General features: G+C 33.1%; 1 protein-coding gene across 1 annotated transcript; it reads left to right on the top strand.

Annotated features, from left to right (window-relative positions):
* The first annotated feature begins 861 nt into the window (after positions 1-861).
* On the top strand, positions 862-27,630 carry LOC132947100 (uncharacterized). Its single transcript, XM_061017300.1, has 4 exons — positions 862-1,580; positions 22,858-23,063; positions 24,533-25,107; positions 26,922-27,630. Exons 3-4 carry the CDS (start codon positions 24,623-24,625, stop codon positions 27,151-27,153), a joined length of 717 nt encoding a protein of 238 aa, XP_060873283.1. The 5' UTR covers positions 862-1,580; positions 22,858-23,063; positions 24,533-24,622; the 3' UTR covers positions 27,154-27,630.

Below are 27,630 nucleotides of genomic sequence, written 5' to 3'. Positions count from 1 at the left end.
AATTCAATGTTAAGATGTACTATAGTACAAAAATATAAGTAAAGGGATAGGTGTGATATATTGATTAAAATAATTATACTTATATACTTACGGTTTGTGGACACTGGACACCATTCATATCGTCAATGTATGTATGTATGTATGTATGTATGATGTATGTATATATATATATATGTCTACTTGAAAATGTAATATATTATAATATTGTATATACCATTATAGCTACAGCGTGTATTGTAAGAAATATTGAATTGAAAAGCATAATCAAATATTTCGTATATTGAATGGATTGTATCGTCTTTATATAATATACGTACACACCTATAGATATGCTACCTATTCGGGTATATGCGCACAAATGTAAACAGAAATATACCTGAAGCCGTGTTTATTGTCACCGATGTGGGTATAATTCTTATTCAATTTATTCTGTAAATAATTCAAACACCAAAACTGAAATGCGAAAATACACACATAATATATCATAATATATAATAGATGTGTACCTATAGGTGCGCATATACGCAAATACTGCAGTGATTGTATAAATGACAACGAAAATCACTATTTATAATGTTTACGATGACCACGGTGTGCATGTACCTATACTATACGCATACAAAAAAGGCAAACCCCCAACAAACCGATGCTGCAGTACACTTATGTATAGCCGTTTCACGTATTGTTTGGCATGAAAAAAACCTCATGTTCAACAAACCGACTTGGGGTACCGCTGTGTCCTATTGGATTATCAACGGTGGGCATAAATAAAAAACTGTATACACATATACAACCTACTAACAACTTACTTACGGGCGAGTTGATTTGGTAAATAAGTATAATTTCGCTTTTTTCCTTCCCCATTCTCCGTGCAGTACCTATATATATATATATATAGCTGCACACGTCCCACTCGATACGCGAACCAGTTACAATGTTCAGGGGTGTTATGTGCGCAGTGTGCACATCATAGTACTATCGAACATCGTTTATTCATTCCACGTGACCGAATCTGCACGGCGGTGTGTGCCGCGCGCGACTCATAAATTTTACAGACTGTATAGATTATGCAGTATTATATTATGGGTGTATAATACGCGCCCGCTCGTCATCGGCCCGCGAACGACAACGCGAAAAATACCACGTTATAATATACAATAATAATAATAATAATAATAATAATAAAAAACGTGTGCGCTTTTTTACATACCTACCGGGATTTATTGTGCCGCGGAAGACAAGGGAATAATATAATATTACGTACGCGGGCCCGCTCGCGTGTGTGTATCCGCGTACGCCGATCGATGATCCAAAGACATCTGTGCGTTGATCGCGCACTACGCTATATATATGCAACGGGAAGATTGGTTTCTGCGACGTGATAATAGTTCGGCGCGTGATTAACGACCTGCGTATATATGCATACAGTTGTATATACGTATATTTAGGGTGTATATGTGTGTGCAGTATATATGCGCGTCAGCATTGTGTTGTTGGCGACAATTCAAAAAAAAAAAAAAAAACCCATATGAGTTCTGCAAAGAGGGAAAACGACTAATATAAAGTTTCGTCGTCGGTAGGTATGTATATATATATTATATTATATAACGTATATAGTCGTCGTATATCACGTCATAATATAATATAACCATCGCCGTATCATGACAAATCGATCAATATACGGTCAATAAACCGTCTAATTTTCTTTGTGATACTATCACACGCGCATTTTATTATATTATTATATTATGTTTTATTTAACACGGTCATAAATTTGATATAATTTAATAATGCTGTGTATCCTTGATTAACACCCACATATACACATGATTTTATATTGGGATTCATTAAATTAATTGTTCTATTTATCCATGTGGGCGTATTACAAATAGACTTAATAAGGGTTACATTATATTATAATATAATGTATTCAGTGTGTAGGGGCCAAAATGGATTTATTTAAATCAGTAATTTTAAATAATAAACGACAAACAGCGATCGCAATGAATCATATATATACTCGCATCTAATAAGCGTCCTATATACATGCATCTATTTATACCTAATATATATATATGCATTCGAAACATAAATCTAAAATAATTACATTTTTAACTTGGTCGCATAATGTGATGATTATTAAATGACGTATTTTGCGTATCTGATAAAGCTTTGATCTTTAGTATCTTACAACATTTTTGTTTTTATGGGACGATAGAACAGTGTTCTATATATAAAACGTGATACTTATTATACGTAGAATTACGTCGTGTTAAGAATGAAATAAAATTTGACTATCCAACTTTCATGCAGCAGGAATATATTATTTGAGACGTCACTAATAATATATTAGGCGCTGATTGAGAACGTATGTGTTTCTGTTTACTATATTCGAAATTCTCAATGGTTTTTGAAAAAATTGGAAACAACTATTATTGAATACTTTCGTGTCTTTATAGTACTAGTAAAATTATAATTTTTAATTAATTTTTATAGTGTACATCACCATCATTTAAGGTAGACGGTAGATTAAAAAATGTTATTTTTAAATAATATTTTTTTCTTTATTCTGTTTAGTTTGGAAGGTATCGTTAACATAACGAAAAATTGGTGCAAGGGTAAGCACCACACGGATTTATTTGCTACCAAATACTTAAGCCACCTCAAATATTTTACAGGATCTCCACCTATACATCGCCGACCTTTTCCTACTGCACGTTCGCAGTATTGTGCGTTCATTCTTTGAACAAACCGTTTTCACGTGAATAATAGTGATATGATAAAATTCACAAGGAACGAGTTTTGTGCGTATATTTTCGAGCTTTCAGGTCCGATGAAACTCGTCAACCAAATCGAGGATTACGATTTACGATGGTGGGGTGCTGCGACAATATGATACGACGCGTATAAGACACAAAAGATCTTGTGACCTATATATTATTCATATGGGTTTTTGCAGGGATAGACAGTTATATATTCATAATATACATGTCGCTTCTAGTTTCTGCTACAACCATTATTTAGAATTTATTATAGGTACTAATATTATTATACTAATAGCTACCCACCTATATAATTATTGTTATATTATAATTGAAGTGAATGATCGACGCTTCGTTTATTTTATTTACATATTATATTATATGCCGACAAATATTACATTTATATACATGTCCATAATCGGGTTTATTAAATCTGAGCCTTAGTGAAATAATTAGATTCGCCGTCCTTTGATTTTTAGTGGCCAGTGGGTATATTATATTATATATAAGTATATACAAAATAGAATTTAATAAACGTATAACTTTATAAGCACTAAAAGTGGTCAAGCGTGCTTAAAAAAATCACCCTTTATACGTATATAAAAAGCATTATTGTTTGAACCTTGATAAGTACGTTTAAAAAAGACATGTAATGGTGTCGTGTTTTTTCAGACAATAAGCAAACTCATGTCGCTAAAACGATTTTTTAAAAACCTGTAATTTTGTTGTACTATTTTTTATAATTTTAAAATCAAGTACTCAAGTATTAGATCAAGCGCCGTATTATGGTAAAAAAAACTTTAGAAGTTCCAATTGCTCAAAAAAGCTATATTTATATTTTTAGTGATGAAACTTCCAGAAATTGTTCTATGTACCTACGTGTTGAGAATGGAAATAATTTAAATAACACACTTACGATTTACCCATATAATGTGACCATAATTTTATACCTGTCCAAAAGGGGAACACGTATTTCTATAATTGTGCACGAATTACTGATGCCGATGGATAATTATATAATATTATAATTCTTTTGTCTTGGCGGTGCCGCCGTGGTGGCGATAAAAATGTGTCCGGACTCATTTTGCCGTAACCGATACCGCCACCGCTGCAGTGTGTGGGGGGACCTTTATACCTAGCCAATTTTATAAAACAGCAAGGTAGGTAGGTAAGTTTAACCTACAACTAAAATCGTAACGTAGAAAGTTTAGAATTTATAATATAATATGATATAAAGAAAAGTACCACCTGCAGCAGGGGCGATCGCTCAGTATTACAGCTAGACTCGAAAATACACTCTTCGTGTATTAGACATATTACAGTAGTCCGGGACATATTTGTTCCGGCCGCCGTTTCGAATCGGTGTCAACCGAAAATCCCGCTGCAACGAAACGTATTTTTTCTCGAAAATCCCACGAGATTAAAATATTAAAACCCCAACATTGTGTTTCCGATCTCGCTGTATAGATATAACAATATTGATATCGACGAATTATATACCTATACATTATACCTATTACCTGTATACAATATGTATACGCATATCACATTATACACCTTGTGCAGCGTGTACTCTACGCGTTCCTATATAGGTATATACCGGTATATAGGTAGGTATCAAACGCGGTCCCCATTATTGTGCTCGAGTGGATACCGAGAAATTCGACATAATCGTCGGCCGTCTGTCGGTTGACATTTCCGTTGCGACACACAATATAGTCGCGATCGGCCCGCTATGCCACAGCCGTCGCCGCGACCGTAAAACGATACGCCGCCGCCGGGGCGGTTTTTGGCTCGCGAGATCTCCGCGGAGGCAGCTGCGAACGTATTAATAATAATAATAATAACAATAATAATATATCGATATCCACACACAAAACCTGCATTGTGCCCCCTCCCCCTTTTAGTATTTATATATTATATAATATTATATGTTTACCCTCATGGGAACTCTGTCTTTCTCTCTTTCTCTCTCTCTCTCTCTTTATATATTTGTGTACATAATTTATATATATACGATGTGCCTGTGTTTGTGTGCTGTAGACCCGTCGACGCTGGTCGAAAAATATACTCATCTCCGGACCCTACTTACACACATAATATATTATACAGAGTGGTATATACATTTAACTGCGACTAGCTATATACCCTATTTTTTTTAAAATCAGTTTTAGCATTCCGAATATATGTATACCGAAGTTTGAAGTATTTATAAACATTATTATGCTATATTTTTACGTACAAATCAATTTTTTTACTGCTCCTTGTCATAGTGGTTTTATGTGTTTTTTTTTTATTTTTAATATTACGACTTTATACTACATTTTTACTTCACTTTTAAAAGTTGCAAGATAGAGAATTTTCTAAAACTATTGATGTCTCTACATCGCATGGGATATGGAATGCATTTAATTGCAGCAATAAATAACAATTAATATATGTGCTGAGTAAGACGTGTAAATGCTTATTAGTTAGTTAGATTTAAAAAATATATAATTATATTCAGTATTATTCAATATTATTTTTGGATAATCGTCATTCTGCTTTCACTAGTCAAATTAAAAATATAGTTTGTCAAAAATTTAAAAGAAACACGCTATTGGGATGATAAAAAGTAGTAGAAAACTAGATTTTAATATTGTAAAAATGTATGGGTACAAAGTCGTAAACGGAATGCAAAATATAATAAAAGTATAATATACCTATATACCTTTATAGTATTAATAATATATAAGTACCTACTTAAATTTTCAAACTATAATAATAAAACATTTTTTAAATACAAGATTTATCGGTTATTGACTTTGGAAAATTTGTGTATACCCCCAAATAGTCAGTGAAAATGCTAAACCAGCCAAATGGATCACTCCGTATGCATCATACAATATAATATGTACGCAATACGTATAGATATAATATACAATAGTATTATATGAGTAATGCAGCCGTACGGCACACGGTAATATTTCACAAGTCGCCACTTGCCGCCGACGCCGCCGTGTACACGCCGCGCAAACATAAATCATCGGAAAGTGTGCCTCGTGCAGCGGTTATACCTATAATATAACAATAATAATATATATTATTATTATATTATGATAATAGAGACAATACCGACGGACGGACGTCTCGGTGCTCTGTGATGACGAGGCTACTACGATTTCGTTTTTTCTTCTGTTTTCGGACGTCTGGGGAATATACGCGCCGGCCGCTGTGTACACTGCAACAATGTGTATATAGGTAATATATAACAAATGTATAATATAATATATAATGTGCATGGGTATTGTGATATCATATTATATAATATTATTATACCTGTATATACCTACTATATTCTTATATTATTATTGTTATTACTATTATATACTTATATAGCACGCGTGGGCTCGTGTTATAGATATAGACCAGGCCGGTTGCATTGTACAATATTATTATCACGGAACGTACTGCAGCGACTCGAATCTCGAAAAAGTGTGCATATGCCATATATATATATTATACTATATTATACTGTACGCGCGGCCAGGTCTTTCTTTAAGTGTATATAAACGTATAATAATAATACTATACACCTATGTGTATATGTATACAATATATATATATATTATATATACCCTTTGAAGAACACCGGCGCTTATTGTTTGCCCGTTAATAACGGGGCGGGCCACCCTTGAAATCCATTAGGCTCGCCGGGGTTGTTTTCTTTTTTATTACGGCCCATGCAAAAATGCGTAAAAAATTCATACGTCTTGTTATAATATGCGCGTTACACACGTTTCATTATTGTATACCTGCGAACACGAACACGGGCCAACGCGATACACGTCGTATACGCGCAGCACAGCACGTAGGTAGGTATATTATATAATATGATCCACCACATATGTATACGACTATTATACACATTGCACAGGTATGTACTATCATAATAATATAATATATAATATTTATAATTCATGATTAAAATGTATTTTGCATCCGAGCCCGCGCAACGAACGCGGCCGGATCAAAACCACGGGGGGGGGGGGGGGGGGCGACCGCTCGAATCGGCTGCAGCTGCGGTCTGTGGATATCATAATAATAATATTCACAATAATATTATGCAATAGTAATTTTCCGCCGTGATCAGCTCGCTTTTATGGATCGGTAGAAAATGTCGATGCGATAACCGCCATTACCGAACATAATAATATACGAGTAAGCTACTCATCATTTGTTATACATTTATTATAACACATAAATATGTCATACTATGCAGTGCTAGTATATTGCGTATCTAGTGTAAGTATTTATAATAGTTTTAAAATTAGTGTTTGTACATATAACATTTTTGAATTAGGGGAAACTTAAGTAAGATGGGTCACCTGGCTTAAGTTGTATTTAAGAGGGCTAATATTTTATTTTATTGAAAAAACAAAGATCCTTTATTATGTAAAATGATGTGTAGTAATATTTTAATTTAACGTGTCTATTATTCTGAAAATAAGGATTAACTCTACCAAATTCGCATTGATCGAAACCTAACAAGACTAGTTATTAAAAGTTATACAAGAGTAATTAAGAATAAATTGCAATTATCTAATTACTTGTTAATTATTTGATGTTCGCATATTGTAGTTAAATAATGATTAATATACACTTATATACTACCTACAGGGCTTATATTTTTTGTTATCCATATTTATATGACTTCTTTTTTTTTTAGTTAAAAGTTCAAATCAAATTCAGTTATTCTAACTTCTCTGTCTTGTTTGTTACCTGTTAAAGTATGCAGTAGTACTCTTGATGATGTTAAACCGGCTTATGATTTTTATAAAGACGATTTCAATGAAACTGGATGTACATCCATATTAAAAGGAGGATTTGAGTTATGGTTAATGAAATGGAAAACGGATAAACAGCTTAATTTAATTTATATATTAATCTAGGTACTGGATGCTTTAATGTGTCCTCTCGAGGATATATTATATTGTGATCTTTCCTAAACTTATGAATAAATATATATATCATAATATATTTTAGTCACAATAACAGTTATACGTATTATAATGTACACAGTTTAAACAAAATTAAAAAAGTTGGTAAGTACCTACTAAAATACTACATAACTATATATGTATTGATTGTACCTACTTATACATATTGAACTTCTCCTAACCCACTAGACATTTTTTGTGTGTTTTTGAGTGAGTCCCTGAATGGTTTAGATTCACAATTAGACCCAGTTGGTTCATCCCGGAGAGGTTAGGTTAGGTCAAACAGGTATTTTGAGATTTACGATAGTAAATAGTCTAGAAGTACATGTTTTTTGAATAAAATCACTTGTCTTCGTCTGAATTAAAACGTAATCGGTAAAACATTTTTGTTTTTAAACCCTTAAACGATTATTTTGTTTAAACAGTTTGATTGAAATCGAGCGTTACAGTATTAGTTTATTGTCTATAATATAATAATGGTATTATAACTATAGTTCACTCTCAAGTATAGAATGTACCCCATGCCCTCATATTTGACACAGGGATTGACGGTTTCAATTAGTCTGCTGTATTCGATGGTTATCGCTTATCAGGCACGCCACTCGGCGGCGTACGTTTTACGAATAAGGCTCGCATGTCGGATAATAATAGTAGTAATAATAAAAAGTTATAGAATATTCAGTATTTAAGCTGGTTCAGATACTTTTTTCATCATTTACATGTCCTATCCCTCTTCGACTTCCTCCGATCCTCATCCACTACTACAAAGGCCCCCCTGTATAAACTACTCTATGTATATATATTGAAAGTTTAATATGTACACGGGACTAAATTGGACTCGTGCGCGAATGAGATGGTATCATTTGAATAATGGTGTACTCTCTCGGACCGTCACTGTATATATATATATGCGTGTGTGTATATATTCACTATGGGTGGTGCGGGTTTTTGTAAACAATGCGACAAGTAGGGACTGTGGAGTGGGGGGTAGTAGGTTGATGATGACACGGAACTGGTGCACGCCGGACCGGAAGTAATGCGGCCATTGTCCAAAGTCCAGCGTGAGAGACAAGCGGGGTAAAAGGGGCAAACTTTGGCAAACAATGCACAGACCCTCTTCATCCCCTACACCATAACACGAGAGTCACCTGTCCCGCGACCCACACTGATTGACAACCAGACAGTAGTTATTATAATATGAACGTAGCCAATTTTAAATGGCAACACGATATATTGCGTGAAGTAATAGGAAGGGGAATAATTTAACATTGGAAACTTCTTGGTCGCCATTTTGGGTAAGTTTCAGTGGTTTTTTAACGGTAATAATTTCATAGGTTTGTGTGTAAAAAAGTTTAAAATTATAATACCGCACTGTGTTATTGTTCGATTATAGAAACGCAACATTATCGAATAAATATAATTATATGACCCTACGAGAGTTTTATTTTAAAATACTTAAACAAATATATTATGTACTTGTAGTAACTTCATACAACTTTTCCAGTACATTAATTTTCTTAACTTGAATATATTGTGAAATTTTTTACGTTCATCTTTTAAATATTTTTTGATTTATAAATTCTGAGCAGAGTGAAAGGATGGATTGATTTACAATGATATGTTATTTTTTCCATCACCTTTTGGAGCAGTAAAACTGCTCCGATTTTCTACTTAAACATCTTTTCTGGTAGAAAAGTGAATATAGTTAGTATTTATGGGAGGGATGGAGGTCCAAAGTACAAATTATTAGTAGTTTTCAAAAGCGACGGGGATAACAAAAACATAAATTGCGAATTTTTACGCAATACAATTTTTGAAATATTTAATTTAATATATATTAAATGTTAACCAAATGTTTTTATGACCATTCTGATTTTCCATACATGATAACATTAAAAAAAATATTTTGTCCATAGCCATAAGAAATTTTCAATTTTTTTTATTAATTTTTTAAAATTATTGTCAATAAATAATTTTTCACTTGATTAAAATCTTGAAAATTGAATACAAAGTTTCTCATAAGTTTTTCTACCTTTAACAAAAATTAGTTTTGCGGAAAATAACATTAATTTTTTTATGAGCGTTTGATATTAAAATGTTTACAATATTGGATGATATTCTGGAAGTTAACGATTTCTCATCAGTCAATTTTTAATATTTTGTTGTAACTCAAAAACAGATGTTCGTAGATACTTGGAATTTTCACTAAATGTATAGATTAGCATTTTCCATACATGATAACATTTTTAAAAAAATTTAATTCTTTTTGAGTTATCTATACACATTATTGCAGCCAATGAAACATTTTTATTGAGTACTTTATTTTGTTTAATTCTGTACAACCTTCAAAATGTATTAGTTGATTAGAAAATAATTATTAAGAAAAAACTTGGAATTTTCAATTTCACCCCTCAAATGTACCAACTAGATCCAACTTGCAATCATAAATCATACTCGGTATTGAAGAACGAATCATTTTTTTCTACTATAAAACGTGTACTTACTCATAGATAATAGATAAAAATCGCACATAGTTGTAAAATCTCGATAAATTCATCGCTCTCTTCAGAATCCAAAAGATTTCACCTATAATGTATATCATAGTATATAATGAGTATACAAGTATATAATAGTATAATGCAAATCGAAATACAAATCCTCGTTAAAATATTACAAAATAATAATATATACCTCTCCGTTGGTATAGCTGGTATATCAATAATAATAATGGTGTTTAGAAAAATAAATAGGCCTGATATCCTGATACTGGCCGATTAGAATAATAATATGATGAATGCCGCCGCGTTCCTCCTACTCGTTGGCCAGTAATAAAAGATAGTTTAGTTGCACCCGTTGTCTGGGAGATATTTTTAATTTATCGGTAACGACCTAGGATGAAATTTAGTAGTATATAAAAAATTGTTTCATTATACTATAAAAGCACCGGTTGCCACATGCTATTCGATCGTTGATTTCTTCATACATGTCGTTCTTGCTATTTATGTTAACGCTTAGACCAACATATTGGGGTTACCAAATTCGGTTTAAATTGTATTTGGAATTTATTATAGTTTATTGTGTTGTATCAAAAGAAACCGGGAATTTAGCTTGTTTTTTATATTATTTTTTACTATTTTGATATATTATAATATATTCGTATTAGTAAGGATTATTATGATATTTTAAATATAATATTTGAGTGTCTCCTGTTATTAAACGTCTAACTTTAGATCGACTTGACCGATTGAGGTAAAGGTTATAACAATAGATTACCTATTTGAATGTGTTTACAGCGTATTTTTCAACCACCTATAAGTAGCTCAAACCATAATTTTATATTGGCTCATGAAAATCGATTTTTTTTTTTTATTTATTTATAGAGGTTCCATTGGTACATATGTTATTATTAAGATTAGTGAGAATAAAATGCATAAACATTTTTTTTGGTTGCCATCGGGTACAGATTACCATTGATTATATAATAATAAAATATTGATAAATAAGAATTAAAGTTAAATCCTGTTCATTGGTAATTGTGATCATTTGAAAACAGCTGGACTTATTTGGCTCATTTTTTTAAAAAATTATCTGTCATTGACCGAATAAGGTTTTTACTGAAAAAAAAATTGGAAAAGTTGAACACAGAAATTTTGAAATTTACGATGAATTTCGAAAACTTTATTTTGTTTACAAAGTTTACCATTGGTTACAACTTACAGATTATAATATGGTAACAGTAGAAATAATTAGTAGAAATTAGTATTATGTGTTTGTATATAAATACCATATTGCCATTGGTTATTGGGAAGATGAGGTAAAATCATAAAGAAATAGTTATATTATCATAAAACAAATATGAGAGTTGAACGAAGCTTATGTACTCGAAAACTACTTGACCGATTTTATGAAAATTTCAAATTGTACTTATCAGGAAAGTTTAGATGTACATCTATTTAGCACTATATTTTATATTTTTTAATTTTTTTCACTGGCGAAGTCGAGTTAAACAGTTATACAGCTAAAAATGGATTTTGGTTTATCCGGTGTAAATATAGTTAATAGACTCAAAGACTACTGTACCTACCGTTTTCAATAAAAGTTATATCAATAGATTCCTTGAAGCTTGGAGGGTTTTTAATGCTTATTTTATTCAACCGCTATAAAGGGTATCAAAATGGAGCATTTTGTAATCAAAAAATGGTTGAAAATATTGAAAAATTGTAGAAGAACCCAGGAGCGAAAATAATTAAAATTAATTCCATTCTGAACTTGAATCAATACAATTTTTTATTTTTTATTTAAAAATAAAATTATGTGTTATGCTAATTTTTTTAATTTTGATGTTATGACTTGCAAAGTATATGGGTTAATTTAATATACAACTTTTATATAAAACAAATCATGATTAAGATTAGTCGTATAATATACTTCCCTAAGTATTTGAATAATTAATACAATTATTTTTATAACTCCAATGTAGTATCCAAATATGACAAGACATTGTATGCAATATGAATTAATGTATAAGCTACTTATAGATATAGATCTTTCTACAGTTTAGTGTATGTACTTAATAGTTAACCTGCACATATAGTGATAATCTAGTTAATAGTTCAGTTGAGACATTGAGCTTTAGCGCAATGACGATGGAAATACTCATAACAACATTTATGTTTCGTATTTGGCGCAATGACGCGTGTTCTGAGTAGCCCGAAATAATATTATAGTCGATTAAATAAACCACATGTAGGACTGCAGTATCATGATACTAGAATAACGGTTAATAAAACATAAGCCATGACGTGTTATGAATACCTTAGAAATAGAAAATTAAATCCCTGAAAATTAAATTGAAGTTACGTGAAAGAGTATATTTCTGTATTTGTATATAAAAAAAAAATCGCGTTTGGGGAAAGATTTTGTTTTAATTTATTGTTTTTTAAAAAATGTTTTTGATTTCCCGGCCGTGCACTTTGATGAGGTTTTACCGACAGATCTGTGCACCGACTTTCTCTCGAATGCAGAGTAGAGGAGAGAGCGCGTGGGACGACGCGTCTCTGGGGACGAGTGTGCATATATTATACAGAGAAGGGAAGAAAAAAATTGCAAAAAAAATAAAAATAAAATAAATAAGCATGTATATCGCGTTGCATTGGCAATATCGCCGAAATCTCTTGCACACAGCGTACATTAATAACAAGGGTTCCGCCGCCACTGATCCAACGTTTTAGATAGCGGGCGGAACAAAGCGGCTTGGAGAGAGCATATAAAAGACACAAAGATCGGCCGCCGTTCGTTCCTGTACAGCGCACCGCGGGTCGGGTGGTTTACGGGCGGTGAGGGGGGGGGGGGTGAGACTGCAGTAGAGAGGAGTCGTCGCCTTTTAACCATTTCAAAGTGTGCGAGTGGTAGTGTATGTGTATAATACTACACACTCCATGATACTGCTTCGGGGATCGACACATCAATGGCCACAAAATGCTTACGCAAAACGTTAATGGCAGAGAGAATAGACGCACGCAGACGGCAGACTTTTTTCTTCTCGCTCGTCGCGATGTCATCTCGCCGATGTTTCTCCCCACCGCCGCCCGTCGGTCCCACTCCTCGTCTGGTCTTCTTCCCACACACGCGCATGCACTTATAATCCCGAAGAGAAAATAAGGGACGTTTATAATAGGTCTTAATGGGGGGGAGGGGGGCTTTAATCGTCATCGTCCGATCACCTCGATGTCGGTGTGTTTTTCCATTTGCCGACTTTTTTTTATACATCAATTATTCTACGACAAGAAGGGTCACTGAAACGTGAAAAATCTAACAAAAACCCCGATTTTCGCATTTTCCCCCATAGAATATGTCAATTTTTTTTACATGTATTGTAATGTGATGTACTCTTTTAAATTATACATATACGCACGCAATAAAAACTACTACGTCATAGGTACATTTTATTATCATATGCAATAAATTAGTTATAATTTTAGTATTATTTTCTGTTATGCTTTATTTTTGAATAGTGCCTAATTTATAGTTTTATTATGATATTTTTTAATTTTATATCAAATAAATCGATCACATTAATTATCATTTATTACACATACACCTACTAATCTTTACTCTTTAGTCAATATCTTCTTTATTTACATGAATATAGGGTAATTTAAGTATGTATTCAGACATTAGTAGGTACACCGATATATTATGAATTATGTACATGACCAAAGGTTTTCGTTTGATTGTTTGTAAATAATAAAATGTTTTATAATTAATTAACACCATTATAAATAATATTACGTTTTAATTGAAAATTGAAATGTTCATTATCGCCACTAATTAATTATTTTATTTTATTGGCTGATAATATTAATATACAAGCCTTTTTCTTTCTTTATAGTTCTTGTACGGTATTTCTGCAATAAGACCATAATATCCTCATCTACCTATGTAATATTATATTCATTACCATCACTTTATCCAATCAGTATTTGGTTTCTTAAAAATTAAACATTATATTATTTGGTGTTACAAATTAGTTTCCAGTTAGCTAAGTACCTAGTTTATCGGTTATGTCAGGCAAAAACCTGTTTTCGATGTATAATAATTCAAGTGTGGTTAGACTTTTGGTACACTTTAATACGCGGCATCACTATATACGTCTCAGCGCTCGGGGTACATACACCTACCTATATGTAGTTGTTGTTTTTATTACCGTCGTTAATCGATGAGAAAACCACGATTTTTCCAAACAAAGGAAACATACTGCAGCAAAAGGGTGCACAATTGCGAAACTAAAAAGAAACTCGTGATTCCACACCGAGCGGCGGAGGCGTTGTCGATGGCGCGGCGGAGGACGCACAAAGAAAACCATGGGAAATGGAAGGAAAAATACTAAAAAACGATCAGTTTATCACGGACAATTGAACTGCCTGATGGAATTCCGGTGACGATATTGTTATTCGGCTGCGATCGAGTATATGTGCGTATAAACGTGTGTGTGAGCGTGTGCGTGAGCGTTATATTCCGCGGCTTTTTGATGCTATCGGTATCCCCATTCCGTCAAATTGGAATCCTGGCAATTCCCAGTATAGTCCTACTTTTATTTTTTAACCGTATCCGGTGGCAAATAAAAATCGGTTATTACCGCATAAAATAGCCCCCAATCTATTTCAGTCGTTCGACTCTGAAATCGAACGGCGTGCGGAGAAATAATGTAACGCACATAGGCCATTATGTATATAGCCTTATACCTATATAGGTATATAAGTATATTATGTATAATACGACCTACCTATAACAGTAAAACGGAACGCAAAGATGTGTAGGTAAACCCGTCCCGAGGCGATATTATACTATAGAGTAGGTAGGTACCCACATTATTATATATATATTTCTATAATATTATCGTGCGTATGTGTGCTGCAGTTGCATAGCGTTGTTGAAAAACGAAAACTATAGAACTCGGACTAGCTCGTACTGAATTTGAGCGATGCGAACCAAAATTAGCCCGCATTATATGGTCGCGCGGGGGACCGATTTTTCAAAAATCGTATTTTTCCGGTAAATTAAACACAGGGTGGGCGACGGGTGTGCGCAGTGTGAGGGCCGGAAGTTGGTGAGCCGGTGAAATATTACACGGTCAACCCTCTTAGTTTCACGCGATAAACTTCACATGCAACTGGAGTGTTATTCATTGCACGGGGTTATTTTCGGTGGCACCGGATAAAAAATATATGCTTGTAAATAAATAAATAAAAAAAAAAATTAGAAAACAAATTGAATGATTTACAGAAATTTAAGATAGGCACAAAGCGCCTACTATATAGTACGATACACTACGGTGATAATAATATCATCTTACGGAAAAACATATAATACCAGCCGTGATTGCGCACTATAATATATACACGACCCTCTCGTTTCATATACTTTCGGTGCGATAATGACTCGATCATTAATTTTTATTGCAATTTTATCCTATTACTATTATTATGGTTATTGTTTCAACATTCGTTACGGCGGCTGACCCTTTAGAATTTAGGTACTATGCTGGATGAGGGAATGCAATAAATATTTTATAGAATAATACAATATTGATATTGTAATAAAAATTCCAGGATTGTTGAATAACATGATCATACACCTCAGTTTATTATAAATTAATAATATATATATATGTACGGATCGGCCGGGGTAGTATTATGATAAATCCAAAGTTTATTAAGAGGTATCTATAGTAGTATAAATATCTTGTAATTTATTTGAATCATTGTATTGACGTACAAATTCAAGAGTACTCCGTTATATTTTATTTATTGAAGTTACTATATAATAATATAATAACAACAACAACAAAACACACTTCATCTAGTCATACTGACAGGTGCCTATAATATGGGGTTGGTGGGAGGGGTTCTGTGGTTCGATCCCGCCAGGAATGTTTTAAAAAAACATAGTTTTTAAATCATGTTTATGTAAAATTAATTTGAATACTAGGTAGATATGCATAAATTTATAATTTATTAGGTATTATGTACTACATATACAATTTATTTTTCAATATTAATTTAAGTTAAACGAGAAAAATGTTTAATTTTTTTTTTACTTTTAGTTGTTTTTTTGTATGCATTCCAGTATATACAGTGTACTCTGTTAAGTAAATATGCGTATTCAAAAAAAAAAAGGTGGATAAGTGGATGTCGCTCTGCTGTACAGTAGGTTACAAGTGGGTCACTGTAATGGATGGTGTTAAATTTGAATTCAATGATATAATATCATTGTATAAGAAAAACGATTCTGAGCGAAAACGGTCAGTCAGCCTATGATTTTACCAAGTATATTTGATGATATTATTGTGAATAAAGTAATTTATATATAACCTATTTACTCGGAGCCTTGTTTTAAATTTTCAATCTTTAGCCATAAAAGTTAAACATTTTATACATTTTTAACCACAAAATAATTAATAAATTATAAATTTGATAAATGTTGTCAAAATTTGAACTTTAAATGCTTATAAAAAAAAATTGTGCCTATGTATTTTTAATATTTTTCAACTGCTATTAGAACGATATATCAGGAGCCTTATATCAAATTTTCACGCTTTTTTACCCAACAAATAAAAATTTATTGATATTTATAGAAAAAAAAACTAAAAAAATTGAAAACTGACAATGTCCGTAAACAGCTCAAAAAGAGTCAAAATATTTTCAACATTTTATGGTGTATAGAAAATGCTAGTATAAACATTCAGTGAAATTTTCAAATATCTACAGTCATTCATTTTTTAATTACAATAAAATAAGAAAATTGTTACATGAGAAATCGAGTAAATATCAAATGTTGTATAAATATAAATTTCAGACGCTCATAAAAATTTAATTTAAGTTTCTTCTAGACATTTTTTTTTTGATAAAGGTAGACAAACTTATGAGTAATCTTATATTACATTTTAAAATCTTAGATTTAAAAAGAAAATTTTTTATGAATTTCTAACTCAAAATAATTTGCAAATTTTCGTGATTTTTCCGTATTTTTTCAAGATTTGAACTTTAAACGTGTATAAAAAAAAACTGTGACTAAGGATTTTTAATTTTTTTCATCTGCCTTTGAAACAATAACCTAGGAGCCTTCTATTAAATTTTCAAGCTTTTTTACCCAACAAATAAAATTTTATTGATATTTATAGAAAAAAAATTTAAAAAAACTGAAAACTGACAATGTCCGTAAACAGTTCAAAAAAAGTCAAATTATTTTCAAAATTGTATTGTGTATAGAAAATGCAAATATAAACAACCAGTGAAAATTTCATGCATCTACGGTCATTTGTTTTAGAGTTACACCAATAACCAAAATCGATTTTGTTAAAAATCGATTTTGCGTAAAAATTCCCGTTTTTCCTTAATTTTTCTTTTGTTTTTCACATCGCTTTTGAAAACTACTGGGAAATTAAAATTTTGACCTCCCCAATGCACCAACGATATTCACTTTCCCATCGAACAAGATACTGAAGTCGAAAATCGAAGCATTATTTCGACTACTTATCGTGTACACAGACACAAAAATAAAAAAAAAAATAAAAAAAAAAATAAAAAAAAAAACACACATCATTGTAAAATCAATACATTCATCGTTTCACTCAGAATCTAAAATAAGACATTTCAAAATCAAAAATTACGTTAAATACTATGTGTACATACTGCATTTAAGGTGTATAGTATTCTGTGTATTTTTGGAAAAGATAATTAAATGGTGACAAGTCTTTCTACATTATTTAATATTATTAACTAACTAATTATGTTCTATGATAATGTGTATACAATTTATTAGGTATATTATAATAGATACAGTAAGGTAGTTTGTTAAACAAAGATGGTAATTTATTGTATTATAAATAAATATTTTAATTTATATTTTATTGCAATATACAATATTTACATTATTTTGACTCCGCGACTATTAAAAATGGTTGTTGAATATTTTTTTTAATTTTAGAATGAAACATATTTATTGGAGTAGGTACCTGGTACCTATATATACCTATGTACTAATTTATGATTAGATTCAATAGAATAATCGATAGTTAAATCATTATAACTGAATGCGAGTCCGTGAAAATAATATAGTCTGCGAGTTCTCCACTGTAGACAAAACCGGACATTGATAAATGTATCCCAGAATCATCAACTTTTTCGTAGAAAAACGACAAAATTTGGTAGGAATTGCCAAAATGCCTCAAAAAAATAATGAAAAGGGTCGAAAAAACAATATTGCAGACGTTTTCTCGTAAGATTGATAATCCATCAATATCCAATATAACATATTTATATATAGGTACTACAGAAGTACAGTTTACCGTACGGTATAGGTGTACGGTGATCCCTAATGGCTAATTTACATAAATTATACACATGATAATATGACAATATCATTGAAACGTCTGTAGAAGAATGAGTGTGATCGGATGATGCAGACACGCAGACACCAAAATGTTTATCATTTCCAACAGAGTACTTATCGGGTCACCCATACATAATAATATACCAGATTTATGTCTTGGTAATTTGTTAAAGATTAAAAATTAGAATATTAAGAGTAAATCGATTTTAATTTTGAAAAAATATTTTCTAGGAGTTGTGAACTGTAATGGGACTGACTACGGGAGTAGATTTTTTTATCAAATGTTTTATTTTTAAAATATGATTCCTAAGAACACTAGAAAAGAAGTTAAAACTTATGTCTTTCAACAGAATCGAAATTGAATAATAATTAGAAAATAATGTACAATACAGGTCACGAGTGCCTACAACTGCCTACAGTAACATTCAACATTTCGTAATACACAAAATATCATATCGTATTGCATATGATTTTAGTTCCTGACGAGACGACATCCCGAATCGAAGCGTATCCACTGAAAATGGTTTTTACACGGCGACGGCTATATTTAAATACAATATAACTATGTGCGGTGTTTGGATTACAGTGCGATGATTTAAATACTTAATTTTTTTTCTGATAAATATATTATAAGGGGCGCGTAAAATAACATGTTTACAAGGCACTAGTGTAGGTACGCATACTTTTATATATCACGAGTTTATGTGATTACGCAATAGACTATATATGTATAGTCGTTGTTTGCGTACATAGCAGCTTTCCACGGCGAATGAACGCACATTTTTCCGACACCGGGTTTTGACGTATACCTATGTTTTTCGTTTTTCGGAAAACAAAGTAAAAACGTTTGGGGGATTTCGCGTTGATTCGACGGCGAATTTGTTTTCGTTTGTGTGTATAATATTTGAATAGTGAAAGACTATAGTTTTGATTTTCCTCCCTCGCCGACGCTCTTTCTTTCCGTCGATAAAAACTATACATAGGTACTGCACGGCGCACGGCGGCGTTCGGGAAACGTTTCGTTTTTCACTCCCCCCCCCTCTCCTCCCCCTGCGAATCGTTAGCGCCCCCGATCGCTGTTTCCGCGTACACGATGCGCACATTTATATATACCTACCTATACAGTGTAATACTATGTTATTATTGCTATTATTATAATATCTACGAGACATCACTTACTATTTTCGAAACGTTCGGATTAGTCACGCTACGGTTATATATACTTATAAACGTGTGTACTCTTACTATTATTTTTTTTTTTTACGCCCCTACCGATACGCGATATATAGCTACTAACTAACTGTACTTATATATATGTATACAGTGGTGTACCGACGTCTAAATAATATATATTTATGTATAATATTGTTATTATTGTAACGCGTCTCGGGCCATATATTATTATGTTATCGTGTATAATATTATTGTGTGTATTTTATCGAACGCGGAAACCATACGGTTTTCGGCCGTATTTTTTTTTCCCCGAGTCGCTACAAAAACTCGGCCGAACGTTTTTTCTCATGCTTCTCCGGCCGTCAAGACGAGCGCACACAATGAAAATATATTATAATATAATGCACACAACGCACACATACAACAATAATAATACGTATATATATGCGTAAGTATCTCATGGTCACGTTAAGTGCGACATTGACCACGTTTCAATGTCAAGTCGAACACGCATTATGGCTACCCATAGTATGTAATATATTATATTGTGTGTCGCGTTATGCATTATATCACGATATATTGTATGCGGATGTGCAGCGGCGATAATGTGACAAAATACGGAGACGGTGGCGGGCACCCGCGGCGCGAGGATAGGGTTGGTTTGCAGAGTTTATGGGTTCAGATTTTTTTTTTCCTTTTTCGTTTCTGGTTTTCTCAAGTCGACGATCGTCAATACACACGCAGGGTTTATGGTACAGTACGCATCGGTAGCGTGGTATGTAGCTATATATATATATATATATATATATTAATAATATACACCACTGTGCACTGACAATATATGTAACAGTGCGACGATGACGACGACTGCAGCGCGTGTAATAAGATAATGTGCGTATAATAATAGTATAGTAGCCGCGACCGGGAAGAAGGACCCCGGGGACGAAGGATATAGGATTTAACGTCGTGTACATAAAAAAAAAAAATGGTATTTACTTTCCTTTATAGCAGTTCGGGTTAACCCTTTTAGGATACACGGTTTGTAAAGGGCAGTCGTATATATTATTATACACACATATAAGAAGTACACACCAACGGTCGATATATATATATATATATATTGCACTTATACTTTATATATAGGTAGTACCTTTGGCCCCGACGGGCGTGTAAAGTTCAAGCAGCGCGGGCGTTAGGCCGTTATAATATAGTAATAATAATAATATACAGACCTTATTTTCGCTTTCGCGCGCACCCCGTATATATACACCCATATTGGCCATATTATACATATTATATTATTACGCGATATAGTGTCCACCCGGCGGGGCTATATCTGTTTAATGCGCATGTGTATGCATATACCTAGCAATATGTTGTAATATAGTTTGGCGTCTATCCGAAGACGAGACCGTACATAATATCGGCCTGGCCCGTATCTTATCGTGACATAATCATATAATATCATAATATAGTACGCTCGATACACTTCAACGGCCATCTGGAAAGCGTTATTATTATTATTTTTCCACCGAAAGCGCCGCGTGTCCGACATTCTGTGTAGTTAAGGTAATATTTTTGTACGACATACAATATTAATATTATATATTATATTCAGACGCGTCTCGATCTGCGGCTATACGCACCGAGACGGCGCCGAAAAAATATTATATTATATGCGCGTGGCGCGTTCTCCGGTTTTCGAGCATATATATATATTTTATATTATAGGTCTCGACGAATATCGTTTTGGCGACGTCCCGTCAGAGAAAATACATATTAATATTATAGCTTTGTTGCCGCCCGCCACCGGTTAGAGTCTGCCCTATGACACATTATTTTACATTATTACATTACAATATTGTACAGACTTCGCTGTAGTTGGCGCGCCTAACGGCGGGACGTCATTTGGATCGAAAGCAGAATATAATATATTATTTAATAGCATACGGAAATGAATAACGTGTTGGTCGAATGAGATGTTTAATATTATATACCTATGTACCTACCTAATATTATTTCAATAAATATTTAATATATAATCTACCGGCGTTGCCCGTCGTAAACGAAATCTGCACAGATTTTTAACGCAGTTGCTCAGTTATTTGGGTTGTTTTGATCAAATATAAAATACAGGTTTAAAGTTATGTCTAATCATCCTAACTATTTAATTTTTTTAACCAATGGCAACAATATAATATTACTGATATACTATAAACTGATATTTAATAATCAAACACACATATGTATTGAAATAAGATAACCGCCTTCACTTATACGTCACTGCGAGGCATACGGCATACGGCATACGGCATACATAAATTCACATATATACTCACACCACTCCATACATACATAATAGTATAATATTAAGCCAGTCAAATATTTCACCCACTCTAAATCATCAATAACCCGATATACATAAACAGCACACATGCATATTGCATAAAGACAGTATATTATATACAATAATTAATATATAAACTCATATTATACTACTGTATATTTAACAATCGGATACAATAAAATATATATTATAATACATTTATGTAGATGAATACACGTGTTCATAATATATATACAGGTACCTGTTAGATTATTTAAACTAATCAACTTTTACATCGATTAATAATTGGTTTGTTAGATCATTTCTTATAAGTATTAACCACCGATTAATCGAATAATAATCGACTTATCGACTTATACATTGTAAGTTTATAACCACACATAATTGTTCTAAATGCCGTAAAACAGCTCGTTAGCAGTTAAAAGGATATATTATAATTAGGTATATCTGTGTCCCTACTGTGTTCGATCACCTCACACCTTAGTGCGAATGAGTGTCATGTTCAGTCCCTATAGCTTATATCCACGCAGGTACCTGGTACATATTATATTATAATATACTCGTTTCTAATGCTGAATCGAAAATTTCTATAACATTACACTTTTATTACCACTATGATCGTAACGACGTTGTTAGCCTAATGATGGAAATACATCTAATTCAAATTCATAGAATTAACACACATAATTTTATGCTCGCGTAGTTTATCGTCGTGGAAGGGCATTTTACAATCGCTTAATACAGTCGATAGCAAGATATTGAATATCAGTTGTACACCGCTCACCGACCACTGTATTTGAGTTAATCTTAAGACGAGAACGACGACGATAGCAAAAAGGACTGTGGCGACGAGGACGACGACAGTAGCAGAAGTATTTCAGCCAAATCCCTCAACGTGCAATAACTTAAGTGAGTACTGTATTTATTGGATATATCCATACGTATTATGTTATATATACAGGCAAAATGGAAACGTAGGTGTATTAATATGTGGAATTCATAACAACCAATATCATTATACTTGTATTAAATATGTCATCCTTTCTCGTGATGATAATATTTTTAAGCCATGATTTTCTAAAATATTATTTGAGATTTTATTATATAGTATCTATGTTGAAATGATTAATTCAGATAAAATTTTCAATTATTTTGGGATACATTTAAATCGTTAAAATAATAACTATTGACTAGGTCTCACTCACAAGTACTATATTTCTACACATTTTACTCAAAATATATTAGGATACAATTAATACTTTAGCAACCTACCTTTTTATACTACTAGTATTAAATTATCTTTATTAAAAAAAAAAAAACAATATGTTTATATAAGTACCTATGTTAATATTTTGTACTTTAAAATTATAAATATTAAAATGAATACAATAATTAAAAAAAGTATTCAAGATCTAAAAATAACGTAACGTACGTTAGATAGCATTACCTTTATGGGACTTATAAATTATAATAATTAATAAAGCCAATGATATAATTTTGTAAGTATAAATATTAACCCATTATAATTGTAATCGGAGTCCTGAGTGTGAATCGGTATATAGTTCCTATATGAAGAAATCAAACGAACCATGTAATATTATTATTGTGCGTAGAATTTCACGGAAGGGCGAGTTCAAAATTGTATTGCTCAATATAATATTATATAATACTCAGGATCATTTTTAAAATTTATATCTGCTAATAACAAGGATTTGAAAAAAATAATTCTGACATGAAATCCACTTTTTAACAAAATGCTAATTTACTATCAGTTTCATATAGATGACAATAATAATATGCTTAAAAGTAATAATTATTACGTTATAACTTATAGCCGTATCACGATTGTGAATTTAATGCAGTTGCGAGTTGCTTGTTTCTCTGCACGCTTTCTTACAAAAGGAGTTAGATTTGATAACAATATTTGTTATACAATACCATCAGCTAAGTGCAAAGTGCGTGTATACGAATTTCTGTTTTGCATATAATATATTAATATGTATTAATTGTATTATGTATATAGTTAGATAGTTAGACTTATTAGATAGTAGTAATAGCTTAAAGGCTGCTTTCTATTCCTCCATACCAGTTCAAACTTTGTCCGTCCAATTGAGCGTGAGCCGGATCGATGCGACTAACATCTAGGGGGAGGGGGGGTCGTGCGTTAATATTATTATATACGTATACGCAGTAATCGTGGTATGCGGTAACGTTGGAAACCCTGCACGCGTTTGTTATTCATTTAGTTTTGTTATTATTCAATCATATTATATAGGTTTTATAGGCAATTGGTGGAAATATAAATGCTGAGCTTCACGTTGTATATCGAAGCTTGAATCGCGTTTATTTATAGAAATAATATAATACACCTATTATAGCGTCCGCGTCAACAAATACACCGGCGGCGTGGATTGTCATCGACAGATACAGCAACAGAGACTTGGTCGACAACTGCACATTTGCGGATCATGGACGCCTTGTGTCCGGAAATCGAACGGTTGGTGATGTGCTACACGTGTGGCGGACAGTCGTTGCCACCGTACCAGTTGTGCGTGGAGGCTCACGTGGCCTGCCCGACGTGCACCAAGTACCAGTCGCGGTGCGCATGCGGTTGCCGATTCCTCAAAAGGTCGAACACGACGTTGGACTGGCTGGTGTCCGCGATGAAGTTGAGGTGTAAGTACCGCGCGAACGGTGTGATGGATGGCGGGTCACCCATCCCGGGACAAGTCGACTGCGCGAATGGGTGGTACACGGTCCAGGAACTCCGCGACCACTACCGGACGGGTTGCATGAGGAACTTGTTCACGTGCCCGATGCAGAACTGTGGGTACGTGGCCCGCGTGGACACCATAACCGACCACTACGATACGGCTCACGGCCCGCTCCCGCGGATCAGCCCTGACCGTGAGCTCATTTCCCCGAATTGCGTCATGTTCCAGTTACCGGCTAAGTAAGTCCGTCATTGTTGACTATAATTTTAAAGTTATAGACAAGCTCACAACCCCTACCACGCGCTAACCCGGCCGAGTTTCAGAGATTGTTTTATAAAGCCGTGGGTTTCCATACTACCATGATTCGTGAACCATGTATCGTTACACTATATGTAACACACCTGTGATAAAAATAAATAAGTCCTTCTGGTATATCAAATAATATGGTAACTTTTAATTTTATAACTTGACAAGTTGAATACAACCGAACGTTGCGGTGTCATTGGTTGAATATACGTGAACTACCACAAAATTCAACCAGGTAATAAAGAAATTAACAAATAACAGAGACGGAGGCCCAGGGGCCAACATTGTAAGAACAAGATAGCATACAAATTATTAGGTAGATAGGACCCATCATATATTCCTGAGGTATTGACCCAATTCTTTCTAACAATGTTGGCACTTGGCGACTAATAGTAGGGAATGGGGGACACGCAGTCTGTGTCTAATAAGTCTGTGGTAATAGCAGCTACATATATGTCTGCGGTATCAAACTAAATATGTTTCGGCCAATCAGGAGGGCTATACATTAAATACGCGGGACACGAATACACGATGCACGGTTGTATATGGACACCCGGCTTAAGAGATATCACGAAAGTTTACAGAGTGGTTTGAACCGCACGCTGGAAAATATACCAAGTGCCATGTCTAATCTGCCACTGCAGGCAGATTGCCCATTTCGGTTGAATTAGAAAAAAAAGCGAGTTACACCGATGCCGATTGGCCCGCGGTGAACTGAGGTACATACACTACAACAGAGAAGATACACCGGTATAATATTATAGCACCGTGTTTTGTGTATCACGTATAATATTATATCGCTATAGTCACGGTACTACACGACCGTGTCCGGCGGGCAGTGAATATTTGCTTTATATTTGGCCATACATTATTATATATTGATGGTTTATCGTTCGTGTATAGCCATCGTGGTATATAAACACACACTCGACCGTGTAAGTAGGATAATATTTTAGAGGTGGGGCTATAATACTATTATAATAGTATACGTGATATGCTGCGACGATAAAACGCCGCCATAAATATAATATATTATACCTATCCGTAAACCATATTATGTTAATGAACACTCGGCGCCGCCGCACGAGTCCCATAAAATAAAGGTCATAATAATAATATGCGCACCTTATAATATTATACATAATGTACAACTATAATACGTATCGAGAAGACGCATAGGCGGCACGTAGCGTGTTATAGCCTCATAGGTAGGTATCCTATACATATATTATTATCATGGTGTACCTATACAGACGGAAAACATATTATCATTTTAGGCATAGATGCGCGCGAAACGTCAACCTGGCGCTTAGGACGTCAATAACGCGTAGTTTAATAATATTGAACATAAAATATATAAATATACCTAATATATTGTGCTTGTCCGTAACATAACATATTATAATAATAATAATAATAATAATATAATATGTAATACATCGATACGGTCAAACCGGTCACCATAAAATCGTATTTTACGACCGGGCGCGGCGGTGGCGGTGACGTCGATATAATATTAATATAATATAATATTGTATAATAATTATATGTTAATGGCATGTTAATATAATAATAACGATAATATTATTAGACCTGTGAGTTTTTAGCAAAATACAATGATAATAGTATGTCTTTAACTCGGCCGAGTAACTCAATATACCTCTATACTATTAAACACATAGTTTGCGTATTATACTATTATTATTATGTATAACAATGCGTTTGTTTGCAAAATGTTTGCACGCAGGAGGCAGGCGGAAATCATAAAAAAGATTTTCAACGGATACTTTATGTTCAGCGTGAAGCCGCAACGTCGCTGGTACAAGGACATCAACTCGCTACTGTCCATGCAAAACATCAATCCTTCAGATCTTTTTCAGTACACGTACACCGCAACGCAAGAGTCGCACCAGAAAATGCTTACGGTCACCGTGTCGTTGGTGGAGACGTACAGCTCCCCAACGCATAATATTTTGTAGCTACAGTTTTATTTTTATACGCATAAAGTACAAAAATAATATTTTAAAAACAATGGTAATATTAATAATATAATTATGTGACATACCTATTACGTCATGTTATGTATTCTGACAATACCGCGTCAAGAGTGGCTTCTGGTGGCAAATTTTATCTAGTTTTTACTCTGGTGAAAAAGCGCAAATACACAGTATTTTTCTTAATAACCGGGAAAATAATAATTATTACAAATTGTGCACGGTTTTTTACAAAATCAATTTGTTTTTTTTTTCATTGTAATATATTATATTCTACGTAACCACTGAAAATTGTAGACCAAGGTCTATCAAGGTAGAGTTTTTAAGATATGATGTATAAAAATAAAAAAAAAATTATTTTGGGTCGTTTGATATATTTTTTTAAAACATTTGAAACGTTTGCACTTATATTATAGTATATTATTTTGATTTACGTTGATTAAATGTTTGTTACTTAATTAA

This window comes from Metopolophium dirhodum, chromosome 6, assembly GCF_019925205.1.
Source record: "Metopolophium dirhodum isolate CAU chromosome 6, ASM1992520v1, whole genome shotgun sequence".
In the NCBI taxonomy this organism is placed as follows: Eukaryota; Metazoa; Arthropoda; class Insecta; order Hemiptera; family Aphididae; genus Metopolophium; species Metopolophium dirhodum.
Note: the sequence above shows the minus strand (reverse complement) of the source record. Positions and strands in the feature narration are given on the sequence as shown.

Bases quoted from the DNA above. Each gene is read 5' to 3' on its own strand.
- LOC132947100 (XM_061017300.1), top strand. From the start codon at position 24,623: ATGGACGCCTTGTGTCCGGAAATCGAACGGTTGGTGATGTGCTACACG. The intron at 25,108-26,921 runs GTAAGTCCGTCA...GTTTGCACGCAG, and splicing joins ATGTTCCAGTTACCGGCTAA to GAGGCAGGCGGAAATCATAA.